The sequence below is a fragment of the Mastigoproctus giganteus genome, chromosome 5 (assembly GCF_048544385.1).
Source record: "Mastigoproctus giganteus isolate SK-2022 chromosome 5, ASM4854438v1, whole genome shotgun sequence".
NCBI lineage: Eukaryota > Metazoa > Arthropoda > Arachnida > Uropygi > Thelyphonidae > Mastigoproctus > Mastigoproctus giganteus.
The window spans coordinates 189,703,173-189,716,402 of NC_143579.1; the positions used below are offsets into that span (position 1 = coordinate 189,703,173).

A 13,230-nucleotide genomic window follows, 5' to 3' on the forward strand; every position below is an offset into this window, starting at 1 on the left:
TTTGTATGTGGGATCTACGAGGTGCCTTTTGGACATGTATCTTAAGCAACATGCTCCATTGGTTAGGGCAGTGAGGGCCACGGTATCTGAACTGTCATTCCATTTGATAAACGAGGATCACGTCTTCTTGTTTAATGAAGCTAAGGTTCTGAATGTACAGCACAATCACACAACTTTTAACTGCTGAAGCCTTAGAAATGAGAATCAAAAATAACATGATTAGCATACAGAGACCATTTCTCATCTCAGATTTGTGAACCTTTGAGCACATGCGTGTTAACAAGTAATTTCTCAGTAATAAATATTTGTTTCCTACCTGTGATCATGACAGTATGTCAAAGTTTTGTCCCTTAAGGAAGGAAAGTAGTTTTTTAGATATCAACATGCATGTTTATCATCATTGTATTTTAGTTTATTCATGATAATTTTATAGGCATTTATTTTAAATTTTGACACAGTGTCTTCAATCTCTCAAGGTTACATGTTGAATTGGATAGATCTGGGGTTGGGTTGGGGTCCTTCATCTGTGATCCTGGGAGTGTCTGGTCATACATGGGCTTAGAAAATTGAACAAATTTAATTGTATTTTAATGAAGAGTATATAATTTTAATCATTTTAAACCATGCATAATAAAAGTCAGTTAGAGTTGGAGAGTTCTGAAGAGAAGCTTACCTCGATACCTCAATCTTTATCCTATGGATAAAGATTGAGGTAACTCTTATGAAATTTTTAAAATAAATAAATTAAATAGTGTAAATAATATGTTCAAATAACTCAAACAACTGAATTAAAATTATTTCTAATGAAGCACACAGTGCACAAAAGCAAAAAAACCTTGTAACAGTATCAATATTTCCTACAGTCAGTCAAAATTATAAAACAGATTTTATAATTTGCCTTTTGATGCTATTTACTGAAATTATATTTTTACATTTCCATGCGAATGGCAAATTGTAGCCAATGATTGCATCCTAGAAGGGCAACTTAATGGGGACATCATTCTGTGGAAGTCATTCTTTGATGGACCCTGAAACAAATAATGTCCATCCGCAGGACCTGGATGGACATTATTTTTAAGTCTGAGGCAGTAATCCCTAAACTAAGTAAGAAAGAAGTGGAGGCTGGACTTCAAATACCTCTATGAGAAATGGTAGCTGTGGATACAATCAGTACAAAGCCTGTTTGTTCATATATTAACTCTTTCAACTTTAAAATTGTGATTTGTAGCATAGTATCTCAATTTCAAACTGTGTGACACATCAGAGTCATGCCCATGACTGACAGTTTGGGCAATGATGACAATTGCCCTTTTAAAACATACCATCTCAACACAGTGCAATGGTTCTGAGTTAACTTATTTTCAATGATGTTAACAATGGCATCATGCCTCTTGACTTGTAGGCCATGGGAGTGGCAGCATCTATGTGCCATATGAACTAAAGTTAGTTTCTGTTGCCTGGCACCCAGCTCTGCATGCTCTACTGTCTGTCTGCCTGCCCGCATGATGTTCTGGCGAGGGTGGGTAAGGTGTTCACTCTGGTCCTAATAAGGTCAACGAATTCATGACCCGAAAGTAACCGGCTGCCGTCGCTGACCCAATTGGCACTGACATTTTACTTTGTTGGAAGTCTTAAAGGCATGGCCATCACAACATCCATGAAGGCCCTGCCACCTATTTTTTTTATCTTAGTGCTGGTGTCTATAGCTCGAGTAATCTTTAATTAAATTATTGCTGGCCCTAAGTTCATTCTTGATGTCAGCTACCTTTCTGATGGTAAGTGACAAGGAATGTCAAAGTCCCAATAGCCGATTTCTCTTAAATAATGGTATTATCCAACAAAGAGAGGGGATGCCAGGCTCTCTGTTAACCACATCGGCATGAAAATATGCAGTAGGCACATCCTTAGGCAGTCTCAGCCAGATTCTAATGGTGGCCCGAACTTGAAGATCTATTTTTTTCAGCTGGCCAGCCATATGACATGACCAGGTACTAATTGTGGTATAGACTAGGTAAAACATACAATCTACAATGAACAGGCACTGCTGTGGTTTAAGAGGAGCCTTTCGAAGTTTATCTAGCATTTCTTGCAAGTTGCACCCCACTCTTGTTCGACTTCCAGGTGAACACTGCATCCCTAGATACCTCTATGTGGTCTCAACTGCAGAAGATGGTAAATCAGTTCTATAGAGTAAGAATTTAATGTCCTGGACCTTGATTTTCTTATCACGGTCGCACAGAACAAGAGACAAAATCCGTGATTTAGAGAGGTTGATCACTAAGCCCCTTTTCCTAAAGAAGGTAGAGGCCTGGTCCAGCAACCTCTGTAGGCCACCTTTTGTGGAAAGCCATAAATATTAAGTCATCGGTGAAGGCCATTGCATTAATCCTCTCATCCTGCAAGTCAAAAGCCTACATGAGTTGGCAGCTTTTAAGAGCAAATTCACAATTAGATTGAATAGCATTGGAGATAAAGGATCTCCTTGTCACACACCTCGAGTGGGTTTTGTAGTGTGTTCATGTCCTGTGACTTGTAAACTTGTAGAACAATTATCCTGCGGGGAGATAACAAAATTAATAAATGTTCAAGGAAATCCCTTTCTAAGCAATGCCTCAGTCACCACTTAATAGGAAACTTGGGCAAAGGCCTTCTAGATAGATGTCAATAGAGACCAGATTTATATCTGGCCTCTATTGACATCTAGAAGGCTGGACCTCAAAAGAGCTTAGACCTTTATAGGTTAAGCTCTTTTCTTGAACATTGGAGAATGGTGGATAATAAATAAACATTCACACATTCTCAGCACAGCCATCAGAGAGAGAGAGAGAGAGAGAGAGAGAGAGAGAATGAAGATCCCATCCACCCTGGGTGCCTTTTTTATGTTTATTCTCAACAATTTCTCCACTTTCCTCTCAGTTATCACAAAATCATCTAGGTTGATGATTTTATAATTTGTCTTTTGATGCTATTTGCCCCTATTGAAATTACATAAAGTTAGGAGGGAGAGGAAGCCTTTCGTGGCTATTGCCCTCTCCTGGACAACTGGGGTATTTTGCCATATAATCAAAATTCTAGATAATCTCCAAAATGAATGTTGCATTTAACACAGTAGAACCTTAAAAAATGCAGTAGTCTTTGAATATTTCTCCAAGGGGGGTTGACTGTACAAGGGCAGAGTGAAAATAGACTGGCTGAACTTAAAAAAAAAAAAAAACACAATGCAGATGTCCAATTTATGCATTGTTTCATTACCTCCAAGAACTTAAATGCTGTTTTTAACTAATTTTTATACATAGATTTCGAAAATCAGCAAACATTTCGTTTTATCAAAATATGCCAATTTTGTATAATTTAGCCAGTAATGTATGACACTGATTTATTTTAAGAGATATAAGCTAATTCTCTTGTTTTAGCAATTGATTCTGGCCTCAGTTTTCTTGTGATAAACATAATCAGACTTGTACCTATGGTTCTTAGGTTCAAATTCCAATGCAACAATTTAGTGTTTTTAGTGAGGATGGATTTTTGTAGGCAGTGCCAAGGTTTTCCAAGTATTAGCTGATTGTGACATGTTCTCGGGTTGTAAATCTATCCTCCAAACATAAACAGCCCCTCAAGCATAGGAGGATGCGGCCTGCAATCCTTGAGGGTAGAAGTAAAATAATTTCAGGCTCTACCTGCTGATTTCAAATATTTTTCCTTTCAGTGTTTTCACATGAGTAGAACTAGTAAGTTGCCGTGTACTGTGTAGTGATAAAAATTGAATTTGTGTTGTTTTTATATTGTAGTGTTCAAAACGTACAAGTTTTATGCAATAGCATCATGTTAATATGCAGCTGAAAACAGCATTGTTTTAAGTGTATTTCATATTGCGAATACTTTCACAAGTTGCCATGATATTGCACTACCTCGAATAAGTAATGCTTCACCAATGGAGAAGACTATTGTTACTTGTTCTCAGCGGATCCCACCACCCAGATGGCACCGTTTCAAGGCTATTTGGCCTACCCTTGGTGGGTGGGTAGGTAGGTACCTTGGTGATGCAATGATAGCAATTCAGTTATGAAGTATAACTTCACAATATGAGAGATACCTGATGGTGTATGAAATGAATCAGACGAAAATGCTTTTCTGCAGCCTGAGGCTTAAAACCCTAAAAGCATTTTAGTTTTAGTGTTCAAAACTGAATTTACGTTTTCAGAAATTCATTAGTTGTACAATGAATAAACAGACAGAGGAAGTGTATCAATCATCCAGACAATTTTTGTTATGTTTGTGGACGGTTTATCCCAAAGACTTAAAGGAAAAATATCTGACATTACAAAACTTTCATATTCTTTTTATTTCTGATATAAAATTGGTTATCAAGACAAACCTTGGGTGCCTCACAAGTGTTAATACCTGTATGAACTTAGGATGTGGTTACATGGCAAACTCAAAGCGTTACCTTTTGTAGTCCCTATGGTTTGGCAAGAACCATCTAACCACATTAATGATTGCTACTTCCGTATGAGAAATATATCTGGTATGTCTTTAAAAAAAAGCAAATACACTATAACATATCCAGATATACCTTCTGCAACTCAGTCTATTCCACAGAGTGACGGAAGTGGGGAAGATAATAGTGATTAAGTTCAAGTTGAGGATTCCCCGGAAGCCTCCACTTCACAAGATGTCAACTATCAGCCAGTAAGTTCAGGTAGGGGGTATATTTGATCAAACAAGATGAGTTGAATGATTTGGTTCATGACTTAAATTTGCTGAAAGAACAAGCTTGAACTGTTAGGTTCTAGGTTATAACAGTGGAATATACTTGCAGCAGGAACAAATATTTTGGTGTTTTGAAATATTTTGCTACAGAGGACCAGTAAGTGGTTTTGCAAAGACATTATTGGACTTCTGAAGGAACTAGGTGCTGTGCATAAGTCAGATGAATGGTGTTTATTCATAGATGCCTCAAAATTATATTTAAAAGCAGTGTTGCTTCATAATGGCAATGAATTTCCATCAGTTCCTGTGTTTTGTTCAGTTGGACTTAGTCATGAAAGCATGTCTGAGGTTCTACATGCTATAAAATACCAGGATTATGGTTGAAACATATGCAGTAATCTTGGTTTGCAGGGAGGTTTCACAAAATGTTTTTTGTGTTTATGGGACAGCTGTGTGACAGAAGGACATTGTTGTGCAAAATTGGGATGAGTTCGTACCAGGACAATGTAAAATATATTCCTTTATTGCAATCAAACAAGATTCTTCTTCCACCCCTGCACATCAAACTTAGATTGATGAAAAATTTTGTGAAGGGACTAGATCAGGGGTTGGCAACCTTTTTTGAGTGAAGAGCCATTTTTGATCAAATTAAAAAAAAAAAAAAAAAAAAAAGAATCCAAAGAGCCACACCTCAGCTCAAGCTGGGGGGGGGGGGGGATTTTTAAGAAATTGTAGAGTGGGAAGGTGTTTTATTAAAAAAAATATATTTTTTGAAATATTTATTAATAAATAATATTATTTAATATTAATTAGTTTTAATAAATATGCGAGAATTAATAAATAATATTATTTATTAATGCTTGTGATGCACATGCAAACTAAACTGAGAATTTTTTGCAGCTTGCACTGAAACTAATGTTATATTATATTCATGTCGCCACCCGCTGCTCTTGCCTTATATATGGGCTAAAAGTTAAAGAGCCACACACACACGAGCTGCAGGTTGCCGACTGAGAAGTGTGTTTCCTAATTCAACATATGCCAAACTTACAGAAGGAATTTTCGTAGGACCCCAAATTAAGGAATTCCCAAAAGACAATGTGTTGAAACCCAGTCAAAGGAGATTGAATTGGCAGCTTGGTGATCATTTAAGGTGGTAGTACACTGTTTTTTTGTGTAATAGGCAAGAAGAAAACTATGAAATGTCGGTGTCTAATTTACTGAAGTGCTACAAAAACATGGGCTGTCGAATGTTCATTTCCATCTCAAATTTTTCCCTGAAATGGGAGATGGGAGCAGTTTCATCAAGATATTTCCATGATGGAAAAGCGGTACCAAAACCCCTGGGATCCTGTAATGATGGGGGATTACTGCTGGTTCCTTGTTGAGGGAGAGTAAGCAGGAATACAAGAGAAAATCCCTTAGTAGCAAACATTTTTAAGGACAAAGCGAAATTGAGGCTTATGCTGCACCAGCCAAAAAAAATTCCTGCGTTACCCTGAGAGAGAGAGAGAGAATAAGAAATAGAAGGGAATCACCAAGAAAGCAAGAAAGAGAAGAATGATGCTATCCAGCTCCAGGACCCTGGGTTTGCCAAGCCCATACTCACCAGATGTGAGCCCCTGGGGTAAATGAATTATATAGAACATATATTTTTTTACATTTGTATTACAAACTTGAATTATACATATACACTGAGAGATCACTGAATTATAACCACCCCCTATGAAAACTGAATGCGATCCGTTGACCATGTGAGGTACGAGTGTGTGGAGTTAGTCGACCTACGTAGCATAGATAAGGGTTCAGTAGGTAGTAAAATTCCAAGCGTGATGGGTAAAAGGAAGGATTTATCAGACTTTGATAAAGGACAGAGTGTGGGTGCTCGACGAGCTGGTGCCTCGATTTCCTAAATGGCTGAACTGGTAGGATGTTTGAGAGCCACCGCTGTACCGGGACTGGTGTCAAAACGGTCAAACAACGACCCAACGGCAAAACTGCAAAGGTTGAAGTTAAAGGTGAGTGCCGGGTCTGACGACTCGTACAGGCGAACAGATGCAGCACTGTTGAAGAGTTGACTACCCAATACAACATGGGCCAACCCAGAACTATCTGGCATGACCACGCATTGCACACTCGCACATATGGGCTATATCAGCAGACGACCCTCCACGGCATCTTCTCCCAACAAGGTTCATCGGTGTAAAAGACTTGCCTGGTGCAAAGAGCATGCAAGTTGGACGTTAGAAGACCGGAAGGTGTGCTGGTTAGATAAGTCACGTTATTTATTCCACACTGTGGATGGTCGTGTACGGATTTGACGTCAACAACATGAGCTCTTGATCCATCATGCATGGTATCAAAAAGTGCAGGCCGGTGGAGGCAGTTGTATGGTGTGGGGCATGTTTCACTGGCAGGAACGTGGACCCCTAGTGCATGTGGAACAATCAGTGGTCTCCCCTATCGTCAACTGCTTGCTGACTTTGTACACCCATCTATCTTACACTGTTTCCTGAATGGCAATGGCATCTTCCAAGATGACAATGTGCTGAGCCACCGGGCACTTGTGCAGAAATGGTTTGAGGAACACAGTTCTGACTTCCAGCATATCAATTGGCCTCCAAACTCCACCGATATCAATCCATAGAGCACTTGTGGGACACGTCTGGATACACCAATTACCTTGCCGACCGGGCTAGCCGAGTGGGTAAAGTACCTGCCCGGCAACCCAAAGGTCGCGGGTTCGATTCCCGCCTCGGGCTTGGATCACTGTACTGCAAAAACCTTTGGAGGTGCAATATGGCCACAGAAGCCGATGCGCCAACAACTACCAAATCAAAAAAAAAAAAAAAAACCAATTACCTCCATACCTGCATTGCTGACCACATTACACACAGCTTGGTTGGCCCTATCTCCCGAAAGCTTCTGCCACATCGGATAGCTGCTGTACTGAGGGCAAAAGGAGGACCTACAAAGTATTAGGTAGGTGGTCATAATTCAGTGATCACTCAGTGTATATATCTCTTTATTTGAACATTAAATGTTGGTACATATTTGGATGTAGACGTGATAGACTTTTTATGGCGATTTTTGGAATCAGCATGTTTATTTCCTCCAGAATCATATATTTTCATTGCGGAGGTATGACAAAAAAATATATTTTTTGTTAGCTAGTGTAATTTAATGGAGCATAATGCATAGTAGTAGTATAGAGATAGTTTCTTTGTTTTCTATATTTCCTAGACTGTATGTCATTGTTACCTGTGTTTTTGCAGAATGAATTATTCATTCGTTGTGCAAGACATTCAATGCCAGCTCACAGTTTGGCACTTAATAGTATGTATTTAGTGTTTAAGACAATTCAACTTGACATATTATCACATTATATTTCATTAAAAAATAAACTGGATGGTCACAATACTCGACCCTGGGAGACAGCATTCAAACCTGCATTAGGCAAGTATGTTACCCACTGGACCAGTGTGGATTAACATTTTGGCTTAATGCTGGTGACTTATGTTCCTCCGTAGTAAAGTGCTTAAAGTGTTAAGTGCCTCCGTAGCCGAGTGGTCAGGAGCCCGGGCGCAATAGCACACGCTCTTTGAGTAGACCGGGGTTCAAACCCCTGACTGCTAAATACGGTCGATCTGCCAACCCGCACTGGACCACCATGGAAGATTATGGTCCATTTCCCTCAGTATGAATTGTTGAGCAGGCTTCCATCCTGCAGTGGGTTGATAATGGCTATAGTTTACCTTTTTATTGTTACGTTGAGATCATAGGGATCTGGCTATTGTATTACAACTGAATATTTAAGTTATGTGCATAACCTTTAAAAACTGAATATGTGAGCTTGGCCCTGAGGATACTGGACTTGAGACTACTGCATGTATATATTGTTTTAAAAGAAAAAACATGAAGTATGATCCCCCCCCCCCCCCCGGTTGGCCTGCCTGTGAATGATATTACATAAATTGTAAAGAATCATCTTGTTAATGAGACTGGTGTTCCATATAGTTGAGTGAAACAATGCAGAAATAACTGTTTTTTTTTTTCTTTTTTGCAATGTACATTCTTTTGTAACAACCTTATATTTTATCAGATTGGTTAGACATTTTCCTTTGACATAGCAATTCCTGCCCAGATAATCCTTAATTCCTCAAAGAAAATCACACTATCTTTGCCACAGAAGATAAACTTAATATATTTAATTAATAATAAAAATAGGAATCAATAAATTTGTATCACTAATTTGGCCATATAACTTGCACAATATTAAATATTCAGAGAACAAAGGTTGTTCTGAAGTGGCAGTCTGACATACTTGACTTTTCAGATGTTTAAAATCTGAAACAAAGGGCTTCTGATTGATGTCATTCTGGTACTTTTATCCATATCATAGGTTGTTGTCACAGAGAATTTGATTTCAGTTTAAAGGCTACAGTTAAGGCTAGATATTCATATCAGCACACATTGTGTTAATGACAGTAATGGCAGTGTGCTACTGAAACAGGATCTAGAACATTTGGGCAAATGGGCTGAGGCTGACAAGTGACAACTGAAGTTTAACATTGGAAAATGCAAAGTACTGCATATGGGTTGAAGTAACCCCAGAGAAATGTACCAACTGTGTGGTACTACACTCAGGGAAGTGGAAAGTGAAAAAGACCTGGGGGTAATTGTGTAGTCAGATATGAAATTTTCTGGGCAGTGCGGACAGGCTGCCAGAGTAGGGTCATAGGATCTTGTCAATGATATACAGGAATAAGAGGTGATTATCCCCTTGTATAAGGCAATGGTCAGGCCACACCTTGAGTAATGAATACAGGTCTGGAGGCCTCATTTTAGGAAGGATGTAGAGTTGCTATAACCAGTACAGAGAAAGGCAAGACTGGTGAGGGGAACAAAGGGGTGGTCTTACCAAGAAAGGCTTAAGTTCTGCAAATTGCAGCATCTGGAGGCTTAGGCACCTGTGAGGTAATCTGATTGAAGAGTATAAAGCCTTGAGCAGGCTCAATTCTGATGGGATTCTTCCTCTTGCTCAGATTACGAACATGAGGGACATAAATTCAAATTGAGGAAAGACAGTTATAGAATAGATCAGTGGTCTCCAAACTTTTTTTGGACATGGATCCTTATTTTACTTAAAAGGACTAGTGCACACCCCGGAATAAAAAAATTAAATTTATAGGTTTAATTTTTTTTTTTTTTTTTTATTTATAAATCATTTACATGGAAGGCATTATTATATCTAAAATTACATTTATAAAACCACATATAATTTTAAAAGATCACAAATAAAAAAAATACAAAACAAAATGAAGTTCAAGCACAAAATATGAAATCATTAATGTAACGAGTGTAGTAAATGTAATGTAAACTATGTTTTATTTTACATGGTATGCATTATATATAGAATCACATATAATTTGAAAAGATCGCAATCTAATTTGATGCAAAAATACAAAACGAAATTGAAATTAAAGTACAAAGTGGTATAAATCAAATCAACAGCATTTTTTAGCAGGAACAATATGCTTGAATATTTTTCATTATTGCTGTGTATCTTGGTTTCATATTTTGGGACACAGCTACCTGAAGATCTGGTTCCAAGTTAAGTTTATTTCTAAACATGGTTTTAATAATAGTCATTACAGAGAAAGTCACCTCATGTAGGTACGTTGATCCAAATGGAAGGACTGCATTGCTTGCTTGTCTTACCAAATCACCCCATGGATCATCTGCATACCCCACTTTGGAGAACACTGAAATAGATCTGTGGAAATTTGCTTTTAGCCAGCAGGTAGTTGATTGCTGGAACAAATTTCCATCTGTTGTTGTGGAAGTTGATAGCTTAAATAAATTCAAGGAGGAACTGGACAAAAGTTTAGAGGGAATGGATGTGTGAATTTTTTTTTTTTTTTTTTTTTTTGTCTGATGCTACATAAGCTTGCTTTCTTGCATCACATACTTTGATGTACTACTACTACTGTCAGAAAATTTGCATTTTTTTTTGCATCTCTTTTGCACAGCAGCATATGCATTCAAAAACTTTTGGGCTACTACTCCCATAAAATATTTTACATATTGTTTCCTAAGAACAATGCATGCAAACAAATGCTTATGTGTAAAAGAATGGAATGTGTCTGGGGGTTAAGATTATTATTCTCACCATGGAGCTGTAGTTTTTTTTTTTTTTTATTTCTACACATTGAATTTTACCTTGGGGTACAATTTTTGTCAATTCCTTTTTCAATATTAAACAGGTTTTTAAAATTATCATATGATGAGCTTGCAATAAAATAAGGTCATTTTCTTTGGATAGTTAGCAATTGCCAAACTGGAGAAAGAAGTAATTTTCAGGTCAATAATTTTGGGTTCTGGGTTTAAAAGTATTAATGAATTCCTGTAACAACTAACAATGAAAACTGTTTAATTAGGTTTGGAATATAATGGCTAATTCAATTTTGAATTTTTTTTTTTTTTTTGCAGGTTGGAGGTCAAGGTGACAGAGTCAAAACTCCTGATGATAGTAAACGAGAATTATAGACATAATGCAAGTAAAGAACTGGAGCTGGTCTCCATTCATCTGAAATTCATGAATACATATTTGCATAATGGTCAGTGTGCTGACTTCACTATAGACAGTTGTTAAAATCCTACTGCACTGCATTTAGGCTACAATGTTATGGGCCATACATATGCATTTATGTGAAGAGGAGCTCATAATGTGTATTATTAAAGAGTGAAGTGTATGTAAAATAACAATAGAGTGAAAAATGCTGTTTTAAATCTTTATTTTACAATATATCATTTATAAGTAAGCTCACAAGCAAACATTGTAAGTCTTCTTTTCCTTCCAATTATATACAACTATGATTAATCTACACTGTATGATCAAAAGTATTCAGACACTTCTCTACAAATATTGCGTACTGTGCAAGAAGTCCTCCATGAACGAGCATACCAATATAAAACTCAGGTCTACCTGCCAATTCAGTATATAAATGGATTGACAATTAGAGAATTTCAGAGTGGGATGGTATTTTACAGTGCTTGTATTGTCCCCTCTATATATTTCACATATACTGGTGTTCAAAGAAAGTGCATCACCCCTTAAAATTGTAATTGTCTTCCAAATAACGAACGTATATGGCAATATTTCTTACAGCTTGCATCAGATAAGATTGACACTCGTAGGTGATGACATAATATTGCATCAGCTGTTACTTTCAGCTATATAAGCACACTCTGCAAGAGTTGCAGTCATCCTTGCTTGTTAGGATGGCGAGTTATGTGCGGTTTACGTCATGAAGAAAGAGTGCTATTATTGCTTTAGGTGAGGAAGGATGTTCTTCCCGTCATATTGCTTATAGTGTGTCTTGTAATCACTCAACAGTGAGTAGATTTCTTTCCAAACTCAAGAATACTGGTTCTGTAGATAGGAAAAGAGGAACCCGACACAAACGAGTCTCTAGGACTGCATTTTGTAGCGATTATGCCTAAGGAAACGTAAAGCTTCTTCGCCTGAGCTGAAAAGAGAATGGGAAGAACATACAGGAGTGGTAGCAAGTGCAGTAACAGTCGAAGACACTTCTTCAAAAATGGACTAGTAGCCTATTGTCCTAAGAAGAAGGCCCTCCTCTCACAAAAAATGAAAAAGCCTGATTACTTTTGGTGTAAGGAGCATGATTCAACAGAAGAAATTCAACCTGCATGGCTCTGATGGGAGACAAATGATTTGCCATAGATGTGAAGAATGCCATCCAGACTGTATGGTGTCTACAGTGAAATTCCCTACCAGCCAAATGATATGGGGGTGCATTTTGTATTGTGGTAGGTCACCTGCAGTTTATAGAAGGTTCTGTAAATGCCAATGGATACTTGGCTATATTGGAAGGCAAATTTCTGCCAACCATTAGAGACCATTTCAGCCTACCAAGTAACTGCATCTTTCAGGATGACTCTGCTCCTTGTCATCGGGCGAAAAGTGTAAGTAGGCGCTTCTGTAGTTACTTTAGCTTCATTTCTGCATTAGAGGTTTGACAGTAATTTGCTTACATTTATTACAGGTGAACAAATGGTTGTAAGAATGGTCCATTACAACTCTTAGCTGGCCATAAAACAGCCTGAAACTGCATCCTGTAGAGAACTGTTGGCATCATGTGGAATCTGCAGTTGGCAGAAAGAATCCAAAGACCCTTCATGAACTTGAGGAAGCCATAATTCGTGTTTAGAACCTCAAACTATCAGTTGATTATCTTCAGAAATTGATCTTGTCAATACCTCAACAGTGTGCTGCTATCATCAGGGCCAGAGGCACTTCAACTAAATATTAGTTTGCACCTGGTGAACTTTTCATTTTGTTTTCCATATAAAATGATAAATTGCAACAAATTTGAGGGCTTCTGATAACATTTTAGTATAATTGTATGTGAACGTGACAATTATATCTTGCATAATTGTCATGTTTACCAAAACTGTTGTACAAAGGTTGCTCATTATGGAATATTTTGAGAG

The 13,230-nt window shown here is 37.7% G+C and overlaps 1 protein-coding gene across 5 annotated transcripts in view; it reads left to right on the forward strand.

Moving 5' to 3' along the window:
• LOC150085949 (CUE domain-containing protein 1-like) overlaps window positions 1–11,508 on the forward strand; it is a 153,257-nt gene extending 141,749 nt beyond the window's left edge. For all 5 annotated transcript variants that reach the window (XM_090373604.1, XM_090373605.1, XM_090373603.1 and 2 more), the window contains exon 7: window positions 11,203–11,508. In XM_090373604.1, coding sequence (XP_090229730.1) covers window positions 11,203–11,259 — 57 coding nt within the window. In that variant the 3' untranslated portion in view covers window positions 11,260–11,508. The remainder of the gene's footprint in view (window positions 1–11,202) is intronic.
• Window positions 11,509–13,230: the final 1,722 nt, after the last annotated feature.